This window comes from Echinops telfairi, unplaced genomic scaffold, assembly GCF_000313985.2.
Source record: "Echinops telfairi isolate 266 unplaced genomic scaffold, ASM31398v2 ScPeMD7_7424;HRSCAF=8462, whole genome shotgun sequence".
Taxonomy (NCBI): Eukaryota; Metazoa; Chordata; class Mammalia; order Afrosoricida; family Tenrecidae; genus Echinops; species Echinops telfairi.
Genome location: NW_022111324.1, coordinates 45,498,667 through 45,513,599, shown reverse-complemented (window position 1 = coordinate 45,513,599; position 14,933 = coordinate 45,498,667). Strand labels below are relative to the sequence as shown.

At 57.9% G+C, this 14,933-nt stretch overlaps 2 protein-coding genes across 3 annotated transcripts in view; both read right to left on the bottom strand.

Annotated features, from left to right (window-relative positions):
- Positions 1 to 217: 217 nt before the first annotated feature.
- On the bottom strand, positions 218 to 13,094 carry INAVA (innate immunity activator). 2 transcript variants are annotated; one of them, XM_045298316.1, is made up of 6 exons: positions 12,887 to 13,094; positions 7,139 to 7,369; positions 5,840 to 6,053; positions 5,425 to 5,598; positions 3,686 to 4,325; positions 218 to 2,101 (listed from the first exon to the last, which is right to left on the bottom strand). In XM_045298316.1, the coding sequence occupies exons 1-6, from the start codon at positions 12,984 to 12,986 to the stop codon at positions 2,009 to 2,011; spliced, it is 1,452 nt and encodes a 483-aa protein (XP_045154251.1). In that variant the 5' UTR covers positions 12,987 to 13,094; the 3' UTR covers positions 218 to 2,008. The 2 variants fall into 2 exon arrangements, with proteins under 2 accessions (XP_045154251.1, XP_045154250.1); XM_045298315.1 differs by having other exon boundaries at positions 7,316 to 7,369; positions 12,887 to 13,072.
- Positions 13,095 to 13,096: 2 nt separating this feature from the next.
- Positions 13,097 to 14,933, bottom strand: part of GPR25 (G protein-coupled receptor 25) — a 45,524-nt gene continuing 43,687 nt past the window's right edge. Inside the window, exons 2-5 of the mRNA XM_045298177.1 lie at positions 14,419 to 14,573; positions 13,728 to 13,844; positions 13,394 to 13,398; positions 13,097 to 13,106 (exon numbers count right to left, since the gene is read on the bottom strand). Coding sequence (XP_045154112.1) covers positions 13,097 to 13,106; positions 13,394 to 13,398; positions 13,728 to 13,844; positions 14,419 to 14,573 — 287 coding nt within the window. The remainder of the gene's footprint in view (positions 13,107 to 13,393; positions 13,399 to 13,727; positions 13,845 to 14,418; positions 14,574 to 14,933) is intronic.

The window sequence follows — 14,933 nt, the reverse complement described above, 5'->3', positions numbered from 1 at the left end:
TCGGAAGAGGCCTTCTAGCTTTTTGACTGGGGTGGAGAGCGGGAGTGGACAGCTTGCTTCCACCCCATCAGGGAGGCAGAGAACCTGAGGTCCTCCCTCTCCCACCCCACAGGGACCTGGCCAAACCAGCTGGAGAGGTCGAGTGACTTCCCCACCTTGGGTGTGCACCTGAGGAACGGAAACTTGGCACCAAATAAAAAAATCCATCATCCCCAGCTCAGCCAACCAATCACAAAGAACAGACTTTATTGATGTGTTTGGCACTAAAACCCACACAGTTCTAGCCCTGCAGCTGAGTATACCATGTATCAGGTATGACCAATAAGTTAATAGAAGGAGCCCTCAGCTGGGGAGGGCAGTACTTGATTGTCTCCTGGCTCAGCCCAAGGAGCTCTGGATAGCAGAGGGTGGTCGTACCCTGGAGGAAGGGGCTGAGACAAAGTGGGGGAAAGGCACGTGAATATAATGGGAAGCAAGGTCAGCCCAAAGGGGCTGGGGGAAGAGCAGGATGCAGTCAGGGTACAGAGAGGAAATGCCAGGGACTTTCCCCCAGAGCCCTCTCCCTCTCCTTCTGCCAGGCTGCCTTGTTCTTCCCCTAGCGCCCTGCGCAATCCCATTCGGAAGAACTGTGGCTCCTTTGTGTCAGACATCAACGTTTTTAGTGTCTTCAGTCAGTCTCTGGACTGTGGGCAAGTTCAGAACTCAACTCGCCCTGCCCTCACCAAGTCGCCTAAGGACAGCTGCTTTCTCATTGAAGCTCGATCCCTATTTAGGACTCTGACGTGATAGCAAAGAAGGACCCAGAACGCGAGACCCCAGGAACCATCAGATGGCTCTCCTTTGCACGGCAGTTTCCAAGCCTGCACCTGGGCACCTGGGGCAGGGAAGTGAAGCCTTCTAGAGGAAAAGCCTGAGCTCACCAGGGAGCGGGGCGGAAATGTCTAGATCTGCACCACCACCACGGATGCTCCCTCTTTCAAGAGAAATGGACAAACTCAGAGCAGAAGTCGCGCTGGGTGGGGAGTAGGGGTTGCGATCCTTTTGAGAACATGTCACAAAAGAGGGGTGCCCTTCCAAATAACTTGGTAACGTTTGGGGTTTGTTGGTTTCTAGGACTATGAAGAACAGAGGTCAAGGTGTAGTGGAACTGCAAGTCCACAGGACACCTAGAGAGGGTGACCAAACGGTGGGCTGCTCGCTCTCCATCGACTGACACCACGGATGGTCCCAGCCCCAGCCCTGCCCTCGGATGCCACAGTCTGGTGACGCCGCAAACACAGGATGTGGGGTCCAAGTAGAACAGAGTTGCTGGGTGCTACCAGGCCATGGAGAGGGCAGGGGAAGTCAGACCCCTACAAAAGGCTTACAGGTCGAGAAAGGAGTCAAGGCCAGGAAGACAATATTCCACCACTGACCTTTACAGTCAACAGATTGATGTGTGCATCACAGAGCACGTTATACAAGGGATGGGGGGAGTTCTCCCCCTGGCCCAGGCCAGGGTGGAGTGGGAGGGGGTGGATCCTGATAGTACCCAGAAACCCGGGAGATCGGGAGAAACCTGTGCGTGTGTGCCACCTGTAACAGGGGCTGGTCTCTGGGCAAGCTCTTGGAACCACTTCATAGAAGATCAGATCAGAGGGGCCCAGAGACAGCCCAGGGTATTCTCAAACGCCCTCCACTTGTCTTGCAGAAGGAGGCAAATGCTGTCAGGCAGGTATGCAAGGGCCTCAAGTCCAGGAGGCCAGTCTCTGAGGCCTTAAGACACAATCTCCATACAGACAGTGATCTTAGGACAAAAGGCATATAGGTCCTCAAGCCAGGGCTTCTGTGCCAAAACTGTTACAAAAATAAAGAGTAAAAAACCCAAAAGCTTCAGCTCCAGGCCATCGGCCAGCGATGCGGGTGAGGCAGCTTAAGGGAGATGCTCAGGGGGCAGGGTGGGCTTTGGCCTGGCCCTGAGATGAAAGAGTCTTCTCCAACCGTGGGGCCCAGGGGACACCTGGCCTGGTTACACCTGGCTGATGATCTCTCCATTCTCAGGAACGAAGACCTGCACAGGGGCACCTTCAGGTGATCGCCGGAGCACACACACGGTAGGGACCTGCCAGGGCCAAAAAGAACGGAGAGAGCGGGGTGAGTGAGGCAGATAGTCCAGACAGCAAGTGCGCCACCCCACCCCACCCCTCCAGGGTGGTGATCTGCACTGCCCCAGCTCTGCGCTTCAGCCTCTGCCCCGCCCCACCCCCACCCCCGCCTGCCCCAAGGAGGTTCATTGCCCCCTCAGATCACCCTGGCCCGTCTTCCACTCCAGGCATCTTTGGGGATTGACAGGCACCCTGACTTCCTTCTCCCCCTTTTGCAGGCTCACTTCTCTGTCACCTTCCCTGTCTGACAGGCTAGGCAGGGCTGGACCGAGGCCAAGGGCAGGTCCAAGCTCGAATGGAGGGAAAAGCACGTCAGCTGGAGGGTGCAGCTGGGGAGGGAGGCCAGGGTGCTGCCAGGCGCAGGGTGCCAGGTGGGTGGGGGAGGCACATGCGGCCAGCTAGGCCTGCTGGGATGATTGGGTTTCAGAGCAGCAAATCTGTTGGGAACGTGTGGAGCTTGACCCCGTAGAGTACTCCGTACCAGCAGAAGGAATAAAGAATGGACTCATGTGCTGTCAGCCCCACTTCCTGAATCATGAAGCCGGGTGCAGAGAAACCAGAGTGACCGCCAAGTTTCATGCCTGAGTGCTCTATCCTCTCTGCTAAACCCCAGCCTGGAGCCTGGCTGCTAGGGCCCTGGAGGAGGAGATTATCACTTCTCGAGTCCTTGCTATGAGGAGCCCAGGTGGCGTAGCGGGTTACAAGTTGGGTTGGCAACCAAAGGGTCGGCAGTTTAAAACCACTAGCCCTCCCTGAGGGAGAAAGAGGAGGCTTTCTACTCCCACAAAGAGTGACAGTCTTGGAAACCCAGAGGCATCTTGACCCTGCCCTACACACTTGCTCTGAGTGCGACTCGACCGGAAGGCAGTGAGATTGGTTTTGAGACTTAACTATGTGCTAAGGTTAACTCCTTTCTCAACGGCCCCTAGGAGATAGGAATCTTACCATGCCCATTTTACAGAAGAATAAACAGAGCCCCAGAGGGGCTAAGTAACTCATCTCCTCAGACAGCTTGTAAGTAGCGGGTCTGAGCTTTGAGAGCTGTGCGCCACAGTTAAGCAAGCCTGATGCTTGGTGTGGGGCTGGGGAGATGATGGAGGAAGCTGGCCAGCACCCATCCTCTGGTTCTGCCTTTTGCAGCCATCTGTCCACCTCAGGAACCCTGGGTTTTCACTCCACCCAGCAAATTCGTATTGGCTCCTCAGTTGCAAACAGAGGGTGAAGGGTTTTGTGTATTATCTCTGAGGCCATGGGGGTGGGGGTGGGGGGAAGACGGGGAAAGGAATAAGTCAGTTCAAAGATCATCTCCGTGAGCCACACTGCTATGTGCTGTGGCTAGCCGTGGCAGGCGAAATTAGCACGGTGCCTCAAGGAATCCAGGAAGACTCACAAAGCCAAGAGGAAATGATGTTCCACCCACTGTCCCTAGCTGGGGACCAGGCTGCAGCATTCTGTCCCTCTCTGCTCCTGCACCTGCCCGAGCCGGCTAGCCCACGAGGGGGGTTCTGCCTGGCCTAGACCACCCCTCGAAGCGTCGGTACCTGAGTGCGAGCCCCCAGGGCTCGAGGGAAGCCCTCTCTCCCGGGGGGCAGGCTCCGGACGCGGAAGGCCCCTTGCCGGTCCAGCGAGTGGGGGCGAATGCTGCGCAGGCGCGCGCGCTCGTGCCAGCTCCTGAGCTCCTCGGTGACGGCCGCCTTACTGAGCCCCCGGCCCGCGGGGCTGTCCTTCAGGGAGGGCGTGCGCACGATGCGGCTGTGCGCGGCCACCAGCCGCTGGTAGCGCAGGGGCGCCCCCTCCTCCTCGTACGCCGCAGGGTGGCTCTCGGCCACCACCACGTAGCGCCCTGCCTGCGGGAAGTAGCCGGGAGGCAACAGCAGCTGGGGGTAGTGAGTGACCAGCTCTCTCCCGCCGGTGGTCAGGACCCAAGCCCCGTGGTGGTGAGGGAGCTCCAGCGGGGAGAGGGGCCGCAGGAAGGAGATGTCCGGGCTGCTGCTTCCCTGCGAGGTGGGGTGGGAGATACTGGAGACGTCCGAGCCGCTGTCCTCCGAGCAGGAGTGGTAGACAGGGGGCTTCGGGACAGCGAAGCAGGAGTCCGGCACGGTCACCGTGTAGTGAGTGGGGCGGCGGCGGGGGAAGGCGCTGCGGCCCCGGCCCTCCAGCCCCACGCGGAAGGCGTCCACCCTGCGGAGGAAGGGGCCACACCGAAGCTCAGCGATGGCGGTTCAACAGCGCAGGCCGAGGGACCAGGGCATCTTACCCAAGCATGATGCACCTTAAAGCAACCCTCCCCCAGACAAACACCCAATGCCAGGATTTAACACACCCTGACATTGCAGGGAGCCCCTGAGTGCTGCAAAGGGCCCACTCTGAAGTACCTAGGCAGCAAGGCCTAGAGAGCCATTTCTGGGGAAAAAAAACCACCACAGGGACACCATTGGTGCTGGGGCACCATTGTGTGCTGGGTCTTCGGGCGCCGGGTCACTCAGCCACGGTGGATACTGCTACTCCCGCAGGAAAGCAGTCCCTAAGTCACTCGTACACTGTTGTCCCTGTACAGCAGGCTACCTGACATGTCATGTCTGCCCAGCCACTTTAGGCACACTGCTGTGCTCACTGGCACTTCGTGGGCACCATCTGCCCAGGAGGGTATGGTCAGGTGAATGCATAAAAGCGGTCTGTGGTCCCCAGGGCAGCTAGCCACACACAGGGCAGCTCCACGGGGCTGCAAACCGCCCGCCGTCCTTAGTGTCAGCCCAAAGGGAGTGTCCGTTTCTAAGGTGCACCACCAAATTCCCTGCTATTAGTCATCCCTAAAGGACAGGGTAGAACAGTCCCTGTGGATTTCCCAGACTGTAATTCTTTTTTTTTTTTAAGGTCATTTAATTCTTGATGGGAGGAGAAAGGCTCATCCATCTCCCTTGGCATGGCCAGTGGCCTCAAACTGCTGACTTGGCGGCTGGCAGCCCAACACGTAACCACTACGCCACCGGGGATCCAGTGACCAAGAATAAAATGATGGCAAAAAATATCTGCTGGCACAGGAGAACAGGCCAAAGGTCAGAAACCCGAATCAATTTATCCCAAAAAACCCCAAACACCCCTGGACTGGAGGCTCTGTATGAAAACGACTCGCCTTTGACCCTACATCTACAGAGGGCCGCTCCAGGAAGACATTCTGAGGGAGCGCCGGGGTGTTAGCCGTGCAGCATCGGGGGGAGTCCTAGATGCTTCTAGAGGCTACCAGCCCCCAACTGTAAGCCCTGGCCCCGCAGTCTCTTACCGCAGAGATTGCGACTGGCCCCTCCTCCCCTGCATCTCGGGGGTGGCTGGGGCACTGATGTGGCCCTGCTGCTGGCCAGGAATGCTGAGGGTGGGGACCCCGTGGAAGGGGGCCGGCTCTGGCAGCCACAGACTGGACATGCTGGGCCCATCCTGGGGTGTGGTGGCTGGGCTGCTGCAGAGAAAGGGGACCAGTCAGTGGCAGGAATTGCCTCCCTTCAGGGCACTCAGAGGAATGGGGACCCAGTAAAAGGGGGTCTCCATGCCAGCTCACACACCCACCAGCACTCAGCCAACCAGGGGTGTTCTCCCATGCCCCCCCACAACTCAGCTTCCATACACTGAATCCCAGGTCACCCCCAGCAGAGTTCCCGCCTGCTCCCATCCCTCCCTCTTGCCTTCCCTCCCAGCCAGACCTAGACTCGCTGCTGAGCTCAGATGACTTCCTGGGCTTCTCGTAGGGGTGGTCCAGGCTGGTCTCCTTCCAGGGGCTATTCTGGATGGGGGCTCGCTCCAGGCCCCCAGTCTCAGGTCCTGCTGGCTGCAGCCCCTCAAGGCTCTGGGGTGGGGGAGGCCGGGAAGGTGTAGCCGGAGCCTCTGGGGGAGGTTTTGGCCCTTGAGGTTCTTCTGCTGGGATTAAAGAAATTTGGTGAGGCAGAGGCTGGGGGCACTAGCCCAGCAAGAACCCCAGCAGTTCAGTCCCTGCCCTCCTTCCCCGAGCTGGCTTGTCCCATGGCTCCAGGCTGGGCCTCAGATCCTGAGGCTCCCAAGTGCTTCCTCCTCCCTCGGGGCTTCTGCCCTCGCAGGGCTATTTACACCTCCCTCCTTCAAGAAGCCTTTTCCAGGTTGCCTCTTCTGGACTTGCCCAACTCGACGACTGGACTCTGTCCTTTGCCCCCGGGTCCCATGTTGGCAGCTGGCTTTCTGTTGACCCATTTCTCTTGTTCTCTCCCTGCCCACGTAGCCTATTTCCTTATTAGCCCGGGTCCTCCCACGGGCACACCGTGCCACCTTCTTGGCCCATTTCAGGGTTTGCAAACCTGTTTTTCATCTGGGGCCCTGTGTTTCCTCCCCCAGTGCCATCCTCTTTTCTAAAAGGCAGGCTCTGGAGGGTGGTCCCCTGTGGCTGGGTCACTCTTCAGCTCTGACAGGCATGTCGTGGAGAAGAACCTCAGCAAGGTGGAGGCTCTGGGTGAAGGCAGGGCACCAGAGGCCAATAGGCTCACCCAGAATCCATCTCTCCCTGCCACCAAAGTCACTCAGCTTCCACACTGGGAAAACCAAGGCCAACGCACTGCTGTGGAGTGTATTCCAGCACACGGAAATGCTACGGGACAAGGAGAACTGCTCGCTGGGGATTCCAGGACTGTGCATCTATACAGGGGCAGATAGCGCCCTCTTTCTGCCGAGGAGTGGCCGGTGTGTTTGAGCCACAGAGCCGTCAGTCGGCAGCCCGCTACTTAACCCACTGTGCCACCAAACCAAGGCAAACCCACTGTCGTTGAGTCGATTCCCACTCAGGATAGAATTGGCCCTGTGGGTTTCCGAGACTATACCTCTTTACAGAAGTAGAAAGCCTCATCTTTCTCCTGAGCAGCGGCTGCTGGTTTCAAACCATAAACCTTGCAGTTAGCAGCCCAACACATAACCCACTATTACCACCAGGGATCTTTTAAAATTTGGGGAGGGGGGAGGTAACATAACTCTACCCTCACCTGAGCAGCACATGGAAATCGACTTCACATCCCATCTGAGACCCTGGCCTTCACCAGCCCACTGGACTGCGAAAGCTTCACGCCCGTTGAAACTCTCAGGAGCAAGCCCTGCAAAGGCCCCGAGACCTGGTGGTAGGCGCCCAGCACTGACAATCATCCCCAAGCTGCTCCACTCACCCTCCTCCAAGAGAAGTCCATCTGACAGGGAGCTGTCATCCGAGGCACTGAGCTCTGCAAAAACAACAGGGGGAGAAGGTAAATAGGTGAGGGGGCCCATTGCACAGACCTGATACCCAGCACCCCGGGCCTGGTCCCTCCTCTTCCAAGACAGCATCCCCTTCCAAGGAAATGCCTGCTGTGAACCAAGTACTACACTGAAGGCGAATTTACTACTTGGAAGTGGGAAAAAGTAAAGAATCAGGGACTAGGAGGTAGGAAATCTGGGTTTTCATTCGGCGATGGCCCTGGCCGTTTCTCAGCTCTGGGCCTCAGTTTCTTCCTTTGTCCAAAGAAGCCAGAGGAAAGCATCCACATTTGAGTGTGTGTGTGTGTGTGTGTGTGTGTGTGTGTGTGACGCTTTGGAGATGAAAACCATTTCGCTAGCTGTTCTGACACCACAAGACGACTCAACTCCAGGGTTCCCCAGGCAGAGGGAGTTCGCGTGTGCCACAGAAGCAGTGTGAGAAGGACAAGTGGGCTGCGGGGCTGTCAGCACTCGACTCAGGTTAGGGACTGCAGGATCGGTCCTGTGGGAGGACTGGCCTGTCGCCAGCTGCTGACACTGAAAGTCACTCCCAGCAAACGGAGCGTAGCATCTTCACAAGGTCCAGCAGCCGCAGCAACGGCCCGCCGTCATAGAGTTGATTCTGACCCATAGAAGATCTGCCCGCCCCACTGGTGTCCACGGCTCTTCATCTTTTATGAAGCAGACTGCCTCCTCTCTCTCCCTCGGAGGGACTGCTGAGTTCGAAATGCCGACCTTTTGGTAAGCAGCCGGATACTTAATCCATGGCCCACAGGGCTCCTGGCTGCAGCCGCTGCTCCCCAGGAAATCAGGGGGAACCTACTTCTGCCACTGCCCTTCAGATCCTGAGAAGGGGTTTGAGGAGACTTAAGGGAATTCACAGAGCACTGCCAACTGTGAGAGCGAAGATGAGGAATGGTAGTAGCAGCTCCTATGGGTATTGTGCGTCATTTTCCTATGTATTATCCAATCTCCATATTGAAGTCTGAAGGAGCCCTAGTGTTTATGTATTGGGCTGCTAATTACAAGGTCAGCAGTTTGAAACCACCAGCTGCCCCGCTGGAGAAGGACGGGGCTTTCTACTCCTGTAAAGAGTTACAGTCTCAGACCCCGTAGGGACAGTTCTATCCTGTCCTACAGGGTCACTGTGAGTCGGCATGGGCGCCACAGCAGTGAGGAAGCAGGCGCGGTTAAGCACCCTGCTAAAAGACGGTCAAGCGCTAGTAAAGGAAGCACTGGCTGTTCAAATCCACCCACAGGCACTTTGAAAGAAAGGCCTGGAAACGGGCTCTTGGGGGATCTCAGCCACTGAGGACCCAGTGGAGCACAGCTCTGCCACCGAGGGCGTCACCGTGAGTCGGGACCACTAGAAGGCAGCAGGTTGGCTTCCTGCAGAAGGACCATCTCCGTGTGAGCCCTGAGGAAGTCAAGGCTCGGTGGGGGGTGGGGGGTGGGGGGTGAGTGACTTGGCTTTGGCCAGTCAGTGAAGACGTGGCTGAGTCAGACTTCACGCCCACAGTGTGACTACTGAGTTTGTGTTCGTAACCACGACACCTTACTCACTCTCCTGTTAGCGAGTGCCTAATGCCTAGGTCACTACCCTCAAAAAATTCTAGGCAAAGTAAACAAGTCCAGCCGTCTTGGAACCCTCTACTACAGAGGTTGACAAACTGTGGTCTGTGGGCCAAATCCAATTGACTTTTTTTTACAAATAAAGCTTTGCTGGAACACAGTTCCATGTGTCTGTTGACCTAGCGTCTGGCTGCTTTCACACTAGTGTTCACTGTTGAGTAACGGCCGCAGAGACACTCCGGCTGAGGAAGCCCCGATTATTTACTACCTGGGCCTTCACAGACTAGTTTACCAAAGGCTGCTCGGTGAAGAGGCTTTACCTGGAGCAGCTCTCGAACCTTGTCAGGCAGCCCGGTCTGAAGCTCCGTGCCCAGCTTGGCTCCCAACTACCCTTTGCATCGGGATGCGGTTACACAGCAGCCTCTGACTGGGTCCTGGTTCCCTGCCTCTGATCTTTCGCAACACCCAGAGGCAAGAGTTTTATCCTTAGCAGATGTCAAGCTGTAGAGAATCTGGACCCGACCCCTCATGGCCCAACGACACGACCAGAATGAGATATGGGAAACACTGCTCCCATCCCTCCAAACCTGATGAAAACAAACAGATCAGAGCCGCCTTGGCCCAAAAGGGGGAGGATGCAAAGACAGGACTTATCTTTGTGTGTGTGTGGGGCGGGGCACTGTCGGCCAGCCAAACCCAAGTGGTTGCAGGGGGAGCTTCACTGTCTGCACCTCCCAGAGGCAGCCGCAAGGACGCAGGAGCTGACCACAAGGCCCCGCCTAGGCCTTGCTCCCAGGCCCGCCCGTGGCTCTTGGTCCAGCAAGACCCTCCCTTACAGCCTCAGCCAGGCTGAGGAGCAAGTGCAGGCCTCTCTAAGATGCCTGGCCCAAATGGATCGCCACTAGTGATAAGTGACCGATGGAAAAGGTTTAGCAATATTTCTGTGATCCTGTTTCTCAGTTACCCCGAGGACCCTGGTGGCACAGGGAATAAGCACTCGGCTGTTAGCTGAACAGGTGGCAGCGCCTCAAATGGGGGACAGAGATGTGGCAGCTGGCTTCCATCAAGGCAATGGCCTTGGAAGCCCTCTGGGGGAGGTCCCACTCTGTCGTGGGGGTCACCGGGCTCAGAAGGGACTCTACAGCAATGGGTTGACGCTGGACTCAGTGACCCTGGCACACTGCAGGCGCTCTCTCGACTGTCTCCCAGCACAGAGGGTGTGCCAGGGCCCCTCTCCTCCGATCTGCCGCAGGGAGCCAAAGCTGTACAGCACCCACATGCTCTGCAGAGGTCTGGCTAACTACTCAGGGTGACCCTAAAGATTTTCTCAAACTGAACCCATTTGTATAGAGATCGTGTGTGTTTATTGGGTGGAAGGGTGTATATTTCATTTACATTCAAAATACCTTCTGGCTACTAGCTAATTATGAATCCCTCCCTATTTCCTCCTTGCTGGGCGAGCACAGCTGGGCAGAGGAGCTGCCCGACAGGAATGACTGGCCCTGAACAGCCTCCGTCGGAGCTGAACCTAGAACCCCCAGCTTTAAGGCCATGTCAAGAAGAGAGCCTGAATTCAAGGGGGGGGGGGGATGTCTTCACTCCTGAGCTGGAGGGTGCCACCCAGCAGCAACGCTAGCTATGTCTGCTGAGTCCTCCTGGACAGGTTTCAGGGCCTCAGCTGCCTGTCTCCCACACAGGGTTACGGCGAAGCAACCACCTCTCAGCCCCAGGCATGTCCAAGCCTGCTCCCCACTCCCAACACAGGTGTCATTATTCACAGTAATGGCAGCAGAGTGACACCCCCACCTCTGCCACCCAGCCACAGGGTGGTGTGACAAACAGGGACCCGGGCTCATAGCCCAGGGTGGCACACGCTCCCCAAGTGCTCCCGGCAAGCACACAAGTTAACTTTTAGGGACTGCCATGCTCAGGTCAGTGGCTGCCTTTCAAGGGACACTGAAGTCCCAGGGACCCTGCTGGGATGGAGGAACGATGCAGAAGTTCCGTTCCATTGGAGCTGTGAAGACCTGGGAGCCAGGCCGGGCAGGAGGCATCACGACCAGTGAGAAGCCTGGGCCACTCAAACCAGCGTATACCGCTGTTCCTTGGTCACTGGGACAACTATTCAGTGGAGGCCTCCTCATCCTCCCCTCCTGGCTGCTGAAGGCAGCCTGGGAAGTGTGGGTCACACCCTCCCTCCCCTAAATTAGAGGTGGTGGGTGGGAGTGAGAACATTAGAGAGATCTACGCTGAGATAAGGCACACACACACACACACACACACACACACACACACACACACCCTCCCTTTCAGGGTCAAGGAAGGGCCCTGAGGCATCTCACTCAGGCTTTCCCAGGGAGGAGAGGGACCTTGGCAACGGGCCAGCCAGACACTCAGGAATGGGAACCTGTGTGTTGCGGGGGGAGGGGGGGGGAGCAAAGGCTTCACCCAGTCCAGGCCCAGCCCTGTGAACCCACTACTGCCCCAGGATCACTGGCCTGTCCCCAACTCCCTTTCCAAGCCCCAGTTCCCTCATCTGCGTGATGGCATGGAAACCCAGCAGGCCCAGCTGGGGGCAGTCGGGGACCCAGCGTGAAAGCCTGGGGAAGGGGCTGAGCCATGGGCACTAGGCGGTTGGCTCCCAGGCAGCAAATGGTATTCGTATCGATAGAAAGAAAGATGGCTGAGCTCAAGGGCAAAGAGACACTTGTTGGCTGGCTCAGGACATTGACATTTCACTGGATGCCCTGCAGGCACTGTTCCACAGGCCAAGGTGCTGAGGGGCCAGACTACAGGCACCACGCACGGGCGCAGAGAGCAGAACGGAAGGATTCCACTCTTGACCAGGCTGGTGAGCGACACTTAGGGACTGTGGGGCGTGGTACTGGGGGTGCTGGATTTTAAGTCAGATGTCTCCATGAATGGCTGTGGCCCTCCGAAACAATTCAGGGCTTAGCTGTGCCCAGCAGGGGTTGCCTCAGGTACAGCCTCTCTCAGGCCAAGCCAAGCCCATCACCTCCGAGCCTGGCTCACAGATGCCTCACATCACCCAGACCTAGATGAGCCCCCCCTCTCTGAGGGCCTGGGGGTCTCCAGTCAGGTAAACCCTGCAGGCTAGACTCAGGGCCAAGGGGCAACAGCTTCTGTCCAGAAGTCCTCTGGAAGGTGCTCTATTTGAGGGGGAAATAGAAGGAAGGAAGGAAGGAAGGAAGGAAGGAAGGAAGGAAGGAAGGAAGGAAGGAAGGAAGGAAGGAAGGAGGAGTGAGTGCTGGTCCTATAGTGGTTCCATATGCATTGGCTGCTAACCTTAAGGTCAGCAGTTCGACACTACCAGCCACCCTATGGGAGAAAGATGGGGCTTTCTACTCCCATAAAGAGTTGCAATCTCAGAAACTCCCAGGGGCAGTTCTACCTGTGCTCAATAGACATGTGTCGGCCCGACCCCAGGGCAGTGAGTTTGGTTTGGTTTGGCAGAAGGAAGGAGGGAGAATGAGGCCCTCCCAGGATGGAGGCCTGTGCCTCCCTAGGGTTGCAGAGAAGGATGGATAACAGGCAGGTCTGGGCAGCCGGGGTGGTGCAAATGGCTAAAGCACTCACCTACTAGCCAAAAGGTTGAGGCTCAAGTCTACCCAGAGGTATCTCAGAAGAAAGGCCTGGTGATCTTGCTTCAACTATTTTTTTCAGCCTCTGGAGCACACTTCTACTGGGACTGTGGGGTGTGGTACTGGGGGTGCTGGAGTTGACACTGTGAGTCAACTTCAGGGCAACTGGTTGGAGGTGCACCCCTCGGGAGTGGATTGGGAACATGAAAGAGAGCCGGGCACCACAGGCAGTACTGCAAACACATGTAAACAGAACCAAGCTGCCTATGGTCCCCCGGGAGCTCACGGCAGGCTGGCCTGGCCCATGGAGTCTGGAAGCTTCTGGCTCACCTCGGCCCAGCGGGAGGGCGTCAGGAGGGGTGGCGCTGTTGCGACGCTGCTCCCCGACACAGCGCTCCAGCTGCCGCAGCTTCTTCTCCTCGTGCAGCATGGCGTGCTTCCTCTGCCGCCGGGCCTGCCGGCTGATGTTCTCCTCCCGGCACAGCCGCCGCGCCGCCTCCGCGATCTGCAGCTGCAGGGCCAGCTCCTGCTCCAGGCCGCTCAGCGGGTCCTGCGCGAGGGGAGGGGGGAGAGGAGAGGCGGGGAGCTCAGGGGGGTGGGGGGCATCGATCTAGGGGGAGGGCACAGCAGTGTCAAAGGGTGGAGCGGTGGGTGATGCCAGGAGCGTGCGCCGTCTCCATTTGCCTGAAAAGCAGGCCTGGAGCCCGCCCGCGGTGCCAGGCAAGGCAGCCACCAAAGTGGGGCACTTTCCCTTCTGACCCCGAAGGGCTGGGAAGGTTAGCCAAGTGGCTGCTCATGAGAACCTGTCACCACTCACAGGGCTGGAGCTTCCCCCACCTATGCTGAGAAAGAGGAGAGAATAGCCCTCGGGCTGAGTAATCTGTCAGAACACGCTTTTGCCGTCAGGGCTGGTGACTTGGTCTTTCGCCCACTGGTGACCAAGCCCAGGGTCCTCGCTCCAGAGCCTGGCTCTCTCGGCTCCTTTGGTTACACATTGGTGGGTGGCCCTTGCCTGTCCCTCTCCATGGGACGTGGGGCCAAGCACCCTTGTAAGGCATGGGTGCTGGGCTTCAGGACTGTGTCTTTAAGTACTCCCATGGTCTGGGAGCCCACGGGCTCATTGATAAATCTTTGGGAGGAGAGGGCCAGGGTGGCCTTCCGAAGTTCTCACCTTCCTGTGCAAGGCCTGCTCGTCCAGTTTGTAAGCAGCTCCAATCCGGCGGCGGACTTTGGGGGCCTTCTCCCCCGGTTTGAGGGGGTACTCTGCTGGCAACGTGCCTGTCAGCTCCTAAGGTAAAAACAACGTCAAGCCAGGCACCCTGCCACCGGGGTCTGCATGATAGTGCCTTGTCTTCCAAGAGGCCTTGGTATGCACCCCTCCCACCCTCTACCCAAAGCGGTCACTCTGAACTCGCACTGCCCAGAGCCATCCAATTCCCTCCAAGCTCCTCCCGAAGGAAGGACCCATGTCACAGAGGGGAACTGTCCCTGAGGGCTCTCTTGGCTGTACGCTTTATGCGAACTGATCCACAGTCTTTCCCCCAGGGAGTCACTGGGAATGTTCAAACCACCGACCTTTGGGTTGGCAGCCAAGTGCTTAACCATCGAGCCACCAGGGGTCCTTGATCACAGGTGTCCTTCCCTGCTTGGGCCGTGCAAACCCCCCTTCTCTCCACAGACCTGTCCAGGCCCCAGATCCAGGGGCTGCACCCAGAGGGCCTCTGGGCCCTGTACCCCAGGCTGCCCAGAACTCCCTCAGGAACAGGGAAGGCCTCAGCCCGAACACCCCAAACGTGGCTCCTGGTTAGCAGCAGGTGTGGTCCATGGAGCGGGCATGCCAGGTGGGCTAGCAAAGTGCTCACCGCCTCCCTCAGGCAGAGTCTCCTCAGCTCCTCCAGGCAGGCCTCCAGGTGCTCCTCCAGCGCCCGCTGCTGCCTGCGCACTGCGTGGGTCAGCTCCCTGTGGGCCAGCTCCTTGTGGGCCAGCTCCTTGGCCGGGGAGATGGGGCTGTCTGGGCCTAGGGAGGGCACAGTGGACAGTGTGCCCTCAGGGAGTCCTTGAAAGCACACATGCACTGTGGCTGGCTGCTGTGGGCTGTCCCCACCACACGACACCGAGTGCCCCAGCTCCTCAAAGGAGGCCGGCTTACAGCTCGGCGGGACAGGCTGCCGTCCCAGGCAGGCAGCCTGCAGGGAGATCCTCTCCTGTACTTCCATCTACTGCAACTAACTCCTGCTGTTCCTCTGCTGGTCTCCCTTCCTTTCTCTCTCTCTTTCTGTCTCACGTTCTATCAGTTCCCCGCTCTGTCTCTCTATTTCCATTTCTCCCTCAACACACACACACACACACACACACACACACACACACACACACACAC